At 41.3% G+C, this 16,276-nt stretch overlaps 1 protein-coding gene across 4 annotated transcripts in view; it reads right to left on the minus strand.

The window, feature by feature from the left end:
• Nucleotides 1-1,619: 1,619 nt before the first annotated feature.
• Nucleotides 1,620-16,276, minus strand: part of DYRK1A (dual specificity tyrosine phosphorylation regulated kinase 1A) — a 72,685-nt gene continuing 58,028 nt past the window's right edge. For all 4 annotated transcript variants that reach the window (XM_039729365.1, XM_039729364.1, XM_039729363.1 and 1 more), the window contains 9 exons: nt 12,609-12,701; nt 11,481-11,669; nt 10,685-10,832; nt 9,011-9,297; nt 7,738-7,884; nt 7,304-7,444; nt 6,883-7,189; nt 6,314-6,438; nt 1,620-5,119 (listed from right to left, as the gene is read on the minus strand). In XM_039729365.1, the coding sequence (XP_039585299.1) occupies nt 4,496-5,119; nt 6,314-6,438; nt 6,883-7,189; nt 7,304-7,444; nt 7,738-7,884; nt 9,011-9,297; nt 10,685-10,832; nt 11,481-11,669; nt 12,609-12,701 (2,061 nt within the window). In that variant the 3' untranslated portion in view covers nt 1,620-4,495. The remainder of the gene's footprint in view (nt 5,120-6,313; nt 6,439-6,882; nt 7,190-7,303; nt 7,445-7,737; nt 7,885-9,010; nt 9,298-10,684; nt 10,833-11,480; nt 11,670-12,608; nt 12,702-16,276) is intronic.

Below are 16,276 nucleotides of genomic sequence, written 5' to 3' on the forward strand. Positions count from 1 at the left end.
GGGCAGCCCCTGCCAAGGCCTGAGCACCCTTTCCATGGGCACATTCCTGCTGCTGGCCCAGCTGAGCCTGCCCTGGCCCAGCCTGAGGCCGTTCCCTCTGCTCCTGTCCCTGTTCCCTGGAGCAGAGCCCGACCCCCCCGGCTGTCCCCTCCTGGCAGGGACTTGTGCAGAGCCACAAGGGCCCCCTGAGAGAATTCCAGTAAATAAATTATCCAAAAGTCAGGCCACCCTCAAGAGATCAACTCTCATCAGTACTTCTCATTCCTTGTGTATTTTGACCAGGAAGACATTTCTTTTCTATCCAGAAGTTCCACACTGATCTTACTGGAATAAATTTGTTCTATAAACCAACACAACACGTTCTGTGCCACCAGGCTGGAGTTTGCACTCATTCTCTCATTAGGAAATAAGTTCCTGATGGCCTTCTTGGAATTCTTGATGGGATTCTCTGTGGAATCCTGCTGGGATTTCTCTGTGGAATTCTTCCACAGAGGATCTTCAAAAGTCTTTTTCAGCTGTCCAGTAAAAAGTATAAGCACATGGATGGTGTGATGAAAACAAGGATGGCACAGTGATAAATAATGGAGATGAAGTCACATTTCCAGGTGAATCCAAGACTTGTGGCATCCAGGCCCCTGCAGACACCACGGTACTTACAGGATGGAATCCTAAATCCTGGCAGAGCAGCCATTCCCCAAGGACTGAGCAACCAGGATGGAGAATCATCTAAATTTACAATCTTTTAATGCAAAGAACTGAGGCTGAAAGGTTGAAAACTGCACTCCTGGCAGGGATAAGAAGACAAGGAACCGAGTGAGAGGTCCAAGGATGTACCTGCACCTCCTGCACACCCAGCAGGACTGGCAGCACTCCCAGGGGCTGTGTGCAGCAATTCCAGCTTTTACAAGGGGTTTGAAAACATCTGAGGTTTCAGAAGAGCCCTAAGAGCTTTACAGCTAAAGGATTTAAGGAGGTTCACCAAGTGAACATATTTTTACGTGGAATAGTTTCACACTGGAGCTGTTACTCTGTTCTGCCAGGCTCTGGTGGCCACCAGCTGTAGCTCAGCAGTCCCAGAGCTGAAGGAGGACTGGGAGCCTGGAAATAACCTGGCAGAATCACTCCAGACACGGAAAGCTCCTCCCACCTGGCAGAACCTACAGGAAAATCAGCTTTTTCCAAGCTAGGTCCTACTGCACCCACCGCCAGGGAGTTGGTGATGCAGGAGGAACTGGGCTGGGCTCTGGGGAGAACGGCAGGCCAGTCCCAAAATCCCATTCCACGGCCTCCAAACCAGCTCCCCTGGGATGGGGAGGAAGCTGCAGAGCACATCAGAACACTCAGACTAAGAGATGAGGATTAAAGAACTCAAACTACAGGCACAGTCCATGAGAATCAAGCAGAGCTGTGTTCACACATCAGTGATTTGCAGACCTCGCTGGTTTTCAATTAAAAACTCCAAATTAGCTGTTACGCCTCCAACTTTTACTTTCATATTTTTAAGTCTGTTTCAATGTATCTGATATTTACATATTATAGTATAATTATACCTACCATACCATGGCTTGGAGTAGGTTAATTGCATAGGAAGACTTACTACGTTTACATTTTTTCTCTGGTTTTTTTCTCTTAAATTACTCTTTTTTTCTTCTTTTTTTTTTTTCCTTTTTAAAAAGCACAGTAAAGAGTCTGAGGACAAATTATTCAACTGTTTATCATACATAAGACTGCATGACTATAATACAAAGGGCTTGTCTTTTCATTTAACGTTACAATATACACAGCAAGTCCGGACTAGATCTTACAATCTGAACACAGGTATTTAACCTTTTCCATGCTGTTTATGTTTACAATGCACAGAAGTCCTGTAACCAAACTGTGTAGTAAAGCACACAAAACTGGACTGTAACATAACACAGTATGCAGAAGCACTGGATTTTATGATTTTTTTTTTTCTTCTTGATGTAGAGGTTATTTCTTTGAACTGCTTTAGGTTTGGTGGGGTTTTTTTGGCGCTTGCTAAGGGGTGGCGCGTGGTGTTACCCAGATTCCATATTACCCTTATATTCCTAGACAGCAGTAAGAACTGGATTCCTTTTATTTGATATTGCTAAACTCAGCATTCTTTTCTAAGGTGACAGCCTTCCAAATCCCATAAACTTCTCTGAATAACTGAACTTCAAAAGAAAACCAACCAAAAATTTTAAAAAAATGGGGGGAAAAAAAAAATCCGCTTTCATCCACAGGGTTGATGTGTCGGTACAAAAAGAAATATTTGATTAAGAAAACCATGATTTACAGAAAAAAGCTAATCCCAAGGATTCGTTCCCATTTACACGGTAGTCAGCTGCTGTGTTGCCACTGTGAGTATAAAAAATTCCACCTTTTTGACTGAAAGAACGACTTGGCTGCATGGAATTGACCATTTGCTGCTCAAATTAACTTTTCCAAGGGCTTACTGGCAGAGGTAGATCACTGCTTCTGTAAGAGAGGATGGGCAACACTGTTCATCTGGGATGGGCAATCAAGGAACTCACCTTCATTCCTTCACCAAGGTTTTTTTTCCTCACGCAGCTTTTTTAAAATTTTTTTTCCCTTTTCCCACAAAAAAAAAAATTAATAAAAAAATCTCTTGGATGGGCCCGTAAATTTTGCAACTGCCAAGCTGACTGTGTTATATTAAGGCAGCGTTACCCAAAAATTAGGCACCTGTTAAATACAGCCTGCTAACCTCAGGTCTCCCGTGAGGCTTTTGCTTTACTCAGCCTATTATTTTTTTTGGACCTGTTCATGCAATCAAGGTCTTTGCCTTCAAGTTTACAATTTTGTTAATAAGGAATACAAGAATCAACTGCTGGTTTCATAGCTTCTGGATCTAGTGTCCCTTTTAACCTTCAGAAGCCTGAACACATTGATAATGTAACAGATGTTATAGTCTCCAAGTAGATGTCAATCTATTATCTTCAGTACACAGATTGCTGTAAATGTATTGGCTATGAATTCAACAACAGTTCCAGTTTTGTTTAAGCAATAGTACAGCCATAATTTTTCAACTGACATTTAAAAATGGTCTAGTTACACCTTGTGTCAAAGTGCAGAACTGCTACATTATTGGTTACAGACATCTATGTGCTATAAAAACAGCTTTGGTACAATAAATTATCAAAAAAGAAAATAAATTTTTGTAAAATTCACAGCATAATTGTGAGGCAAAAAAGCAGTCACATAAAATTCTGCATTTTTTTTTTTTTAAAAATGTTCAGGATGAACAGAAGACGTCTTTGTGCAGAAGTAATGGTGGAGAAAACCACGTGCCGAGAAAAAGCAAAAGAAAAAAGTAAAAAGCAGGAAGGGACACAGTTGTAGCTATTTCCATCAAACGCAAACCACTACTCCTGTGACCTTCAACCAATAAGGAAGTCAACTTTATGACACACGCAAAGTGACCTTGCAATACCTTACAATAAGTGGGTCACAAAAGTCTATTTTAAAAGAAAGGCCTCTTGAATTACCCATTCTCTGTGTTTTCAGCATTAAGGACTGTCTGCAAAAGCATGTCCAAAAGTGATTGCATCTGAAATGGTAGGCTCTTCTAAACTTAAGAGTCCAAATCCATAAGGCCAAAGGTTATCCCAAAGACCACCACTTAGACCTCCCCAGGACTGGCCAGGACCGACCCGTTGATTGCTTCTCAGTGCACCTCAGTTATGAAACCAGTCAGATTTCCATCCTAACTGCCCGTGGGCTCCAAAAGGTGGCACCCACAGAATTCCCATCACAATTGCTGCTTTGATCCTCAGTAGATTCAGAAAAGGAGAGTTCTGCTCACCGCCACTTCGCATGCTCAATGTGCCTCACAAACTCCGTCACAACCGTCCCTTTTTACAGCTGAAGAATAATATATTTGTGTAATCTGAAGGTCCCTCTTTCTTACAGTACTGCATTTCTGTGCCCATGGTTGTTTGGGGAACTAAAAAAAATATATATATTACTCACTCCCCCTCCCACCCAAAAAACTTCAAAGGGCCTTTTTTTAGAAATCATGTGCAATGCCTTTAAAAAGAAACTAGTTTGCAACTATGACTAACATTTGAACAAGAACCCCTGTCGAATGAGAGCAAAAAAAAATTAAAATTAAAATTTTAAAAAATCAAAACCCCTCCCCAAAAAAACCAAACTATGACTAGGTTGTGGCAAGTTAAAATGGGGGAAGCAAAAGGTGAACACCACTAAGCTATCCGTTAAGGTGGGTCCAGACATGGCTCTTAAAAAAAAAACCAACCAAAAAAACCTCCCCCCAGCAAAAAACCAACAAAAAAAAAAACTTCATTGTCCCTTTGCAATCTTTTCAAGTTTAAAAAAATAGTCAACTTTGCCCTCCTGTAGCGGTTCAGTGAGTTTATCTCCTTCTGATTCAAGCAGCTTTGCACTTTGTTTTTTGGAAAAACACCACTTCTATAAAAACACACAAGAAACAAACTTAGTTTCAGTTTAGTCACGAGCTAGCCACAGGACTTTGCTGAACACAAACTCCTGTCATGGGAGACTCTTCTCTATCAATGCCTTGCCTCATGGCAAGGTGTCCTTCAGTCATGTAATGAGCAGGACCTGTATTAGCAGAGAACTGGTACGTGGGATGTCCAGCTATGCCAGTTTCTTGGCGCGGATTAGAGTAGACTGTTAAATTCATGTCCATAGCTCCGTTCTGTCCAAAGTCCAAGGTATTAGCAGCCACTGGGCGGTTCTGATAGGCCTGATTGCCTTGGTTACCAGTAGAGGAGGAAGATGTAGAGGAAGAAGTAGTTGAGGAAGACAGGGATGTCATGGAGTGGTGACTGTGGCCCACCTCCATAGAATCCTGGGTGGAGGAGCTGTTTGTTGGAGAATTGTAGACTCTCGGCCTGGTCCGGCTGCCCAAGGCTTGCTGTCCATGGTGGTGGTGGTGGTGGTGGTGATGGTGGTGGTGGTGGGAGCTGTTGCCGTGGTGATGGTGTAATGCGTTCTGTTGCTGAGGGTTTACATGGAAGGTGGTTTCCTGAACCGGGTGGTTCTCCACGGTGACCTGGGTGGGAGCTTCGGTGGCTGTCCAACCGATGGGAGGGGGAAACTGCTGCCGAACCTGCAAAACCCCAAAGGAAACACTGACTCAAAGCTGTCCTTTCACCCAGCCACAGAACCACAAAGGCTGGAAAAGTCCAACCATCCAAGACCATCCAAGACCATCCAATCTCTGACCACCTTGTTGACTGAGTGTCACATCCAGTCGGTTCTTGAACAACACATGAGAGATTAAGTTATTCGTATTTATGCCAATTTTTAAAAATGTTAACCAAGCCTTGCAGTTGCACATTTATTCTAAAATTTCAGGCATACCCTTAAAAATAATTTCCAATACTTTTCTATCTTGAACAACACATGAGAGATTAAGTTATTCGTATTTATGCCAATTTTTAAAAATGTTAACCAAGCCCTGCAGTTGCACTTCTTGCTAAAATTTCAGGCATATCCTTAAAAATAATTTCCAATACTTTTCTATCTTGAACAATATATGAGAGATTAAGTTATTCATAATTATGCCAATTTTTAAAAATTGGCATAACCAAACCTTGAAGCTGCATGATTATTCTAGAAATGCAGGCCTGTACTTAAGAATAATTTCCAATGCTTTTCTATCTTGAACAATATATGAGAGATTAAGTTATTCGTAATTATGCCAATTTTTAAAAATGTTAACCAAACCTTGAAGCTGCATGATTATTCTAGAAATGCAGGCCTGTACTTAAGAATAATTTCCAATGCTTTTCTATCTTGAACAATATATGAGACATTAATTTATTTGTATTTATGTCAATTTTTTAAAACCTTAACCAAGCCTTGAAGCTGCATGATTATTCTAGAAATGCAGGCCTGTACTTAAGAGTAATTTCCAATACTTTTCTACCTATACCTTAAGAAAAATGAATGCACATCCTGGATTATTTTCAAACACTTAAAGGAAGTCTGATATGTGACTTTGCTGTCAAAATTCTAGGAGTAGCTATACATTATAGTAATAATAACAGCATTTGTACAACACTTAGAAAAATAAAGCCCTGACCTCTGTCTCAGGAGTCTGGAGACAATAAGCAAAGCAAATGAAATGAAAATGTTGTAGCTCATACCTTGAAAGGTGCCAACATTAGAGGAACCACTGGAACAACACAGCTGATTAAAGGCTACTAAAAAAGCAAGGTCTGTCTACACAGCCATTAATGGTGTACCTGGGGGAGCATCTATGGTTTTATGTGTCCTGCAGTCAGATGTTCTGCATTACCTGTGGGCTGTGTGTTTCACAGTCCATGGCTTGCACAGCAGCAGTGAAGTGCCCACCGCTGTGTCGATGCTGGTGCGTGGGGTCCGACCGCGCCCTTCCGCTGTTGCTCGTGCCAGAAGATCCACCTGGAACAGCCCAACATGCTCAGTGAATAAAGGGACACAGAATTTACAGCAGCATAAAAGGTTTATAAAGTGCTTCAAGGGAAAAGTGTAAGATCAATGTTAATCACTCACATTTTTGCTCACCTAGTTGGGTTTTTGGGGGTTTTCTGTTTACCTGTTCCAGCTGATTAAAGTAATTGTTTAGTGATCACGACTAATATTTTTTGACAGTATGGAAAAAAAATTAACATTTCACAGAATCATGGAATATTCTAAGTTGGAAGGGAGCCACAAGGATCATCCAATCCACGTGCACAGACACCCCAACAATCCCTCCCTGGCAGTGCTGTCCAAAGGCTCCTGCAGCTCTGGCAGCCTCGGGGCCGTGCCCATTCCCTGGTGAGCCCGTTCAGTGCTCACTATTAGGAAGCACAATTTTATCACCTGTTCATGACCAAAACCCACCTGAGCTCGAAGATGTACTAGAGGTGGTTCCTGAAGACTGTGACTGCTCCATGGCAGGACTCGTGGACACGCTGTTACTCGTGTTGGTACCTTCGTCCGCTGTTTTCTTGAAGAAACTGTGCTGCAGGGCGTAGTAGGGCTGGATTCGTGTCTTGGGGTCGTAGTCAAGCATCCTTAAGATGAGGTCTTTGAACTTCAAGTAGTCAGCTACAGTATGACCTGACTCCCCAGCACGGCGCCCACCCGGCCCTCCTGTCTCGACTCCCAGGATATTGTGGAGTTTGCGAGTTCCCGGTGGTTTGTATTCCTGTGGGGAGGGAGGAATGCTTGGGAATCAGTCTGTGAAGCACACATTCTGTATCAGAAGTTCAATCACATCAGGAAACTATTCAACAATTATTATTATAATTGTTTTACCTACCCTTTTTCCATCTTTGGTCTTCTTCAAGTTCCAAGTGCTATCTGGCAACTTCTCAAAGAACTTTCTTGCTTTGGGTGCTTGGTCGAGGATGTGGGTTGGTGGTATCCCCAAAACTTCCACTATTTTATTCATCTGATCCACCTGTCCCAAATAAAATGGGTTGGTGAAGGACAAGTGACAGCCAGCCCAGCTGTGGCACAAATGTCAGCTACTCACACAAGTTCTAAGTTAAGAAAAATTTAATATGGACGAAACAAATTAAGGAGCAAGAGGAAGACAGAAAATTATGAATGGGCAATTTTGACAGAAGTCCTGTTATTGCTGTCTATCCTTTCAGAATTACCAGACTTCCCTAATTTATGCATTCCAATAAACAGATGAAAATCATGACAGGGATTAACAATAAAACCCCCAATTCCTGATAGATAACTTACCTCATTTGCCCCACTAAAGAGAGGCTCTCCAGTGTGCATCTCGACTAAAATACACCCAAGGGACCACATATCAATTGCAAGGTCATAAGGCATTCCCAGTAGCACCTCTGGTGATCGATAAAAACGACTCTGGATATATTGGTATATCTGCAAGAAAAGCATCTCCAAGTCACAATCACACACAGCACCCCAAGGGAATGAAAATTCCAAGTGACAAAACACAACTGCCACGAAATTCCATTTTGGTGCAGGGAAAGACGAGGTATCAGGGATAATAAAATCTATGTATATATTACATTAATAAAAGTATCTAATTATTAATTTTTAGGAAAATACTATGTTCACAAAAACAGCAGAAGTTCAGCTTGACTTACATCATGTTTTTGTAATTGTGATTCTTAACATTTCAAAATTATCTTATTATTGATAAAAAATTTGGATATGGATTAGTAATTCAAATGTCACTTCACCTCCTGGTGTCTTCCTGCAGCCCTTCCTTTTAGTTTATAGCAAAAAGTTATTTTATTAATCTAAATCTCTGTCTCATTACTGCTTTAAATACAATATTCCATATTCTGATCCACTATTCCTAAATTTATCCTGGGAAAAAGCAATGGGGTGCTATTGAGCAGTGCCAGCTCCTCAAGAGACAACTGGGCCACTTTTGGTGAAGTTAGTCCATGAATTCCTGAATTCTTTTCCTACAGATCCAATCTGCAGTGTCACCAATCATAAAAAGGGGACATGCTAAAGGAATGCTCATGGAAAGAGCAATACGGAAGAAGAGAATAATAAAAGGGTATTTTATTTTTTTTTTACTTAATTTTTTGTTTTATTTATTAGCACTGCAGATTTCTACAACCAAGTGCTGGTGCATTCTCCACTGACAGCACAAAAAAACAGCCAAGAAGAAATAAAAACCACGGAAAATTTATCATAGGGTGGATTGTTATCTACTGTGGCACTAAAGGAAGTGGAGGATTGTCACATTGTTCAAAATAAGGCGTGGATGTGACACTTTTGGACTTGGTTTAGTGGTGAACGTGGTGCTGCTGCTTCATGCTTGGACTTGATCTTAAAGATCTTTTCCAACCTTGACAATTCGGGGATTCTGAGCTCTTGTGGACTGTGGATCTCTATTTAAAATGAAGTTGTTATTATTTCAAAATAATCATGAATAAGTTTCAATGAGCTAGATGAGTATTATAACTTAAAAATCCTACATTTTTCAGCAGCGCAAACAGAATTCTGTCAGTTTTTCCCAAAAACTCACCCTCTGGCCAAGCTGACACGAACTGCCAAAATCCACGATCTTGATGGCGCTCCTTTTGGGGTTGCAGAGCAGGATGTTCTCTGGTTTTAGGTCACAGTGAATGATGCTGAGCTCGGGGGTGGCCAGGAAGAGCAGGGCCGTGCACATCTGCTGCGCGAACTTGCGCGTCAGGTTGAGGGACACGCCGCGGAAGTTGGTGTTCCTCAGCAGGTCGTACAGGTTGTAGGACAGCATCTCAAACACCAAGCACAGGTGGTTCCTGAACATGAAGTGACGCTTCAAATGCACTGGGGAAAAGGGGGAAATGTCATGAATGCACTCTGAGAATGATGGGTTAGTTACAACACTGCACGTAGGAAGGAGGATTATCAATAAAATAACAGAGCATTGTTTTTCTTCCCTGGTTCTGGGGTGTTTACAAATTATTTCTGCCGTGCTTGGAGGACAAGAGGACATTTTCACATCCTCAGGTGCAGGAGAAGATAAAACTGGAAAATCTTGAAAAAATCTTGTAAATCTTTCCAGTAAAACTGGAAAATCTTGTGAAATCTTTTGAAGGTTTTAATCAATGTGTAGGAAGCTGGGCACTGAGTAAAGTAAGAGCACTGGGTTTTTTCCTGGTTTAAAAGATTTCTGCCATGCCTGGGGTACAGAGGGGCATTTTACACATCCCTGGGTGCAAAAACTTGTGCAATCTTTTAAATGCTTTAATCAATGTGTAGGAAGCTGAGTGCTGAGTAAAATAAGAACATCGGGGTTTTTTCCTGGTTCTGTGTTATTTACAAAATATTTCTGCCATGTTTGGAGGTCAAGAGGAGATTTTCACATCCTCAGGTGCACCTCAGTAAAGCTGAATTAACCAAAAACTCGTGAAGGAATATATTAGCAAAATAAGTTATCACTCCCTTGCACGTACATAAGAAAATATTTAACTGTAAGAATAATTTAAAATACACAATGACATCACTTCAATTTATAAGCTGATCACTTCAATTAATAAAACTGATCAATATCCCCAAGGAATTGTATGCAATTCCTTCAGGCACAATCTCAGTTTATGAAAGGAACCAATCCAAGCCTTTTTCTTTTCATTAAGTAAGTGAAATATTAATCACATTTCTCTCTGTTCAGAGGCCAGCAGGGTTTGCCACTGTCAAACCTTCAGGCTGCCACAAGAAAACTGAAAGAGGAAAAACATTTCCGAGAAAAAGCAACATGCTCCTCTTTCTGACACAATAAAATCTTGAATATGAGCACCATGAGAATTCAGACTTTTAATTAAGGTGGATTTTTGGTCAGCTTGGAGTCCATGGATTTGTTTTCTCCACTCTCCCACAGCAGTTCCTTCTGTGTCCTTTACGACTCACCTGAGATGGAACATTTTGCTCCCACCTGATGCCATTTCCTGCCACACATTCTTCTCCAAATTCCTGTTCTCTCACCTTTGGAATTCTCCTCTCACCATTCCATGTTCTGATGGGCTTCCTACACTTGATTCCATCTCCTCCCCACACTTCCTGAGCTCACTGGACCCACCAGCTTGGCAGGAACCACCAAATATCATCACAAATATTCCAAAATAGATTTGGCAATCAGCTGAAAGCAGCCTAAGCTCTACAGCAAGACCCAAACTGTTCATAATGCAATAAAAATGAGGAGTAATTCATTCCATACCTATGTAGTACTTCATCTCAGTGTCATGTTTGTTCATCAGCTCGAGCAGTCTCACTTCAATCTGGGCCTGGTTTAGGAAAGCTTTCTTGTTTTTGATGATTTTGATGGCCACCCACTCCTGCTCCACTCGGTCATAAGCCTTCACAACCTGCAAGAGAAGCCAAATCCATCAGGAAAATCCAACTTTCAAAACCCATCCAAACTGCCTTGTTCACATTTTTGAATTCAGAATTCTCCTTTCTAATTCTATTTTTTCTGATGATACAATAAAGCTACAAATGATTCGGTGACGTTTATTGTAGTGATGCCACTTTATATGCAAATAAAATTATCTAAACCAACACTGTAAAAGGACTGGTAAATCTGAGAAAAACTAAAACTAACAAAATGGAAGTTTCATCCTTCTTCCAGCCTTGGCTAAAGTTGCAACCAGTCAAAACAAATGCTGCTAATGACATTTATAGGAGGTAAGATCCAGCACTAACTATTGTTTTAAGATAAAAACCCAATTCAAACTAAAATCCCAACTCAAACTAAAACCAAACTCAAATTTAAAATGTTAACAGATGGCAAAAGGTGGAGGATTTCTCGTTGTAAAATGCAACACACGCTGAAATATAATTAAATGTTTTCTGTAGTAACATGAAATAGCACAAAATATGAGAATCTGAACAGGCACTCAGGATAACAGGAGTGAGAAAAAAGAGTTTTAAGTTCAAAATAAAGCAACAACAGCAGTTCAAATTAAACACAGCTGTGATCCACAGCAATGATATAAACACCTAAGGAGCATTACCTGTCCAAAGGATCCTTTGCCTATCAAAGAGTCGATTTCATAGCGGTCCATCCACTTCTCCCCATTTTTCACAATGTAGTCGTAGTTGTCATCATCATAACCATCATTGTAAACTTTCCTCTCCTTTTTGTGACTGGAATCATCTCCCTGGCCCTGCTGATGCCGCCGTTTTTTTTTTGCATAGTAAACCTGGAGGGGAAAAGGAGTTTCCTTAAGAGCCCTGCTTAGAAACTGCAGCTCAAGAAAGAGGAAAATCAAATTTTATTCAGTGTCTTGTGGTTTGAAAGTGCAACTTCTGCAAGCAGAAAACCAAGCAATCCTCTCCTCCTATTGCTGTGTTTGAAGTCAGGTCATTATTCCACAGGAAAGTCTTGAAAAATTGAAGAACTGGGAAAGCAGAGCTAAAGAAATGTAGTGACACTAATAAATAACAGTAAGAACTGATAAATGTACTAACACTAGTAAGTAACAACTCTGACAAATGTACTAACACTAATAAATAATAACACTGATAAACGTAGTAACACTGATCTCTGGAGTTCACAGGTGCCAAAGGAACAGAAACACCCCAGCACAATGTGCACACAGTAAGATTCAAAATGCTAACTAGCCTGGAAACAAGAATTACCACTTGATCTTCTCACAAGACTGGGAAAAAATTGCAAGGAAGACATTAATCATCATAAAAATCCCTTCACATTCCTTTTAATTATCAAAAATTTGAAACTAACTGATGCTGTATTAACGTGAACAACTTTTAATTTTCCATTTGTCTATAATATTTCATTAAATAATTAAGGGAAAACACTTCAGCATTTTCCTTTTAAACTCTTAGAAACATTAATGAAGTTTTATTGAGCTCAAAGTGTGCTTCTACCACTTGTGTCTCCCTGTCCTGCAAGCTCAACATTTGTTTATAAAACAACAGAAAATAAATCCCAGGATAAAAGATTTCCTGTGTGCTGGACAGCAACAGGACCATGACAGCCATGACCTCAAACAGGACGTGAACAACTGAGAGAAAACTTGAATTTTTGGATCTCTTGATGGGATTATTCATAGAAAATCCATTTAAATCATGTATTGTAACAAACATCAGTGCAGACTGAAGACAGCTGCAGCCATTACCTCATTAATATGCTTGTATGTTTTGATCAAATCTACGGAGAGTTTCCTCAGTGGAGCAGTGGCTGGATCACGAAAAGTCTGGGGCATCCGCCTCTGGAATGGGAATATGACAGAAATTAGAATAAAAACAGGAATTTAATGGTATAGTTACTACATCAAATTGTGAAATTCCTCATGGAAATTCACAAGCTATTTAAATGCAACAGTTTTTTAAACTGACAATAAGAAGAACCCCACACCCAGTTTAGTTACTTTTTGATATATTAATAATTTTAAATATATTAAGAATTTTTCAAAAAGGAGTAAAGTCCAAAATTCCTACCTCTCCTCCCACTACACCCAAAAGGTTTAATCCAAATCTCCTCTGACAACAAAAACTCTCCTCCATCAATCCTCCCCCTCAGGACTGACACATGAACTGCCACCATATTTAAGGTACACATATTTAAGTTCACAGGAAGTGCTGGGACAACTGTGCCAGCTCACCACATTCAAATGCATTAAATTCCAAATAAATATTGGAATAAAATATAAACAAAATCCAGGTCTACCGAGAGACAAACCAGCTCCAAAGGCTGTGCCCAGCACTGCTGGACAAGCTCTGGGAGTTCTGTCCCCCCTAGATGGGGTCTGATGGGGACTCTGGAGAGTGGCTGAGCCCTCAGCCTGCTCCTCTCTCCATCCCAGAGCACAGGGCACAGGGCTGTGTCCAGATGGCTCCGGAATGTCCCCAGGGAGGAGCCCCCAGAGCCCCTCTGGGCTCTGCTCAGGGCTGGGCACTGCCCAGGGCAGAAGTTGTGCCTCCTGGGAGGGGAATTGCTGGGCTCAGGCCCTGCCCGTGGCTCTGGGGCCATTGCTGGGCCTGGAGCAGAGCCTGGGCCTGCTCTGACCTCTGCACCAGGGACAGACACAGGGACACCAGGGACAGACACAGGGACAGACACAGGGACAGACACAGGGACAGCCAGGGACAGACACAGGGTCAAACACAGGGACAGACACAGGGTCATACACAGGGACAGGCAGGGACAGCCAGGGACAGACACAGGGACAGACACAGGGACAGACACAGGGCCAGGCAGGGCTGAGGCCCCTCTCCCTGGGGCTCCTCTCCAGGCTGAGCAGCCCCAGCTCCCTCAGCCTCTCCTGGGCACGGAGCTGCTCCAGGCCCTTGCTCAGCTCCAGGAGCTCCTGTCCCTGCTGTGCTGAGGAGCCAGAGCTGGGCACAGCACCCAGAGGTGTCCCCAGGGCTGGGCACAGGGGCAGGGTCAGCCCTGACCTGCTGGCAATGCCCATCCCTGGCCCAGGGACAGCTCAGTGTCCCCAGGTCCTTCCCCATCAGGTCACCCCCAGCCTGGGCTGCTGCCTGGGCTTGGTCCCCTCCCCTCAATGACAAAATAAAAAGAATCACATCAAAGCGACCCAAAAAAGGTCTCACAGAAAGAAATTATAGAGAGTTTGTGCTTCTGAAACTGGACATGCACTGAGGTACCCGAGAGACCACCCTAGAAAGCCAAACTCCCGTTCTCCTCCTGTGTGGGCAGGGGGAAAAACCATTAATTTTATTTTATTACGAGTACAAGCACTTTGTAAACATCAGGAAACTGTTTGAAAGTTTCCTAAACAAAGCATCAGACATTTACAAAACATTTTTGTTTCTTCCTTTCATCTGGCAAACAAATGTGGCCCATGAAATAAACCCCACCTAAAGGGGATCTTTAGGTTCCCTCCCACAGCACTGAGCAGCACCAAGTCCTGATCCAGCTGTCATTGTTAAAGCATCTTCAAATCCAAATATTTCCCTCAAATTCCTTAATTCTGACTGACAGAAGGTGTTGGAATATGGGAACACTGGTGGGGTTTGCTGGTGAAAGAACCAGGATGGGGCAGAGGAATATCAGGAATATTGGCAGGGCCCAGTCCCTGGGCTGCAAAATCAGCACAGGGACTTGATTTTTGAGGGAAAAGTCTCAATGTGGAAGAATTCCATAGTTCAGACCAACTATTCCACAAAAAATTGCTCTAATTTGGAAAGGGAGTTGTATGACAAGTCTTGATATTTATTTTCTAAGTCAAATGTGCTTTCTTACTTCTAATAAAGATCTGATTTCCACTGTGAAATAAACAGCCTGGTGAAAAATAAATTATCTGAATTATCACCATCCAAAAATTATAAATAATTTAAATTCTGCAGGCTACTGCAGCCAGTCCCTTCTTTAACAACTGTGCATTTTGACAGTCACACATTTCTGAGCACACTCCTGAACCTGCATGAACTTTTCCAGAAGTTCTATTTTGCTCCCCTGGGTTCACAAAGTTTTGGGTTGAATTTTTTTCCTCACACTTTTATACTGTGAAATTTGTAATATTCCCTTCTTTTTCCAAGAGGGATTCTTTCTTCCTGATGATGGAAGAGCATGGAAGGAAGTAATTTTGTGTTTTATACAACAACACTGTCCCGTGCTTTATTGTTTGGGTAACTCTGATTTCTGACTTGGATTCAGGGAATGCTCAACCACCAAAAAAGGGGAAAAAAGGGAAAAAAGAAGAAAGGGAAGGGAAGGGAAGGGAAGGGAAGGGAAGGGAAGGGAAGGGGGGAAAAAAGAGAAAAGAGAAAAGAGAAAAGAGAAGAAAGAGAAAGGGAAGGGAAGGGAAGGGAAGGGAAGGGAAGGGAAGGGAAGGGAAGGGAAGGGAAAAGGAAAAAGGAAAAGCTCCCATTTCACAAGCTTCAGTCTCTATCTGGTGGCCAGACAGCAACACTGCAAGCTCAGATCTCCCTAAAACCAGAACACAAATCAATGAGATGCTGCATCTCAGGTCTGAGAGACAAGAAATTACTTTAATTGCAATTATATATTGTAATTAAATAATAAGGAAATACCCACAAAAAAAAGGCCCCATTTTTGTGTCCTCAACACATTGGTGACAAAGCACATTTTATGGGAACTGTGCCTTTTAACTCAGGTGTGCTGTTTGAACTGCCAGCCTTTGGGGATGGAACACACAACAAATTTCTCTCTTTATGTGCATTTTCTTTTTTGTCCAAACAGATGGCATTGTTCCTTTTAAAAAATATTTTCATTTTGATTATGGAGAATCCTGAGCTGTTTATGGGATGCTTTAATTCAGATTTCTTTTTAAAAAGAGAAAGATCCATCACCATCCACATTCATTAAAAGAAGAAAGAAAAAAAAAAAAGATAAATTCAGCTTGTGTATAGCACATGTTCCACTTCACAAACAGAATAAATAATGAAGTTTTCATTGTGTCAGGGCAACTTTTAGCAAGAATCCCAAATGTAATTGTTTAATTGACCTGCATGGCCACAGTGATGACAGAGACTGCTGAAGTTAAACCATCATTAACAATAATGTTGAACGCGTAGCGAGAATATGCAAATTAAAGATTTTTAACTGGTGCTACAGCATGAATTTGGCAATGATCTTGATGTGGTCAATAAAATCTCTGGCCAAGATGTGGTCAGAAAACCTCAAATTCTGCAGGTAATTACTTATATATAATGATATATAAATGTATATATATATTTAAATATATATTCTCAAATTATGTTAGATAAACAGAGCTACAAAGGTGTTTAACAACCAGCCTGACCTTCCCATTCCAGGTATTTCATGAAAGCTGAACTGCTGGAACTTGTTACCAAAATC

Source organism: Passer montanus, unplaced genomic scaffold (assembly GCF_014805655.1).
Source record: "Passer montanus isolate IOZ18808 unplaced genomic scaffold, ASM1480565v1 scaffold69, whole genome shotgun sequence".
In the NCBI taxonomy this organism is placed as follows: Eukaryota; Metazoa; Chordata; class Aves; order Passeriformes; family Passeridae; genus Passer; species Passer montanus.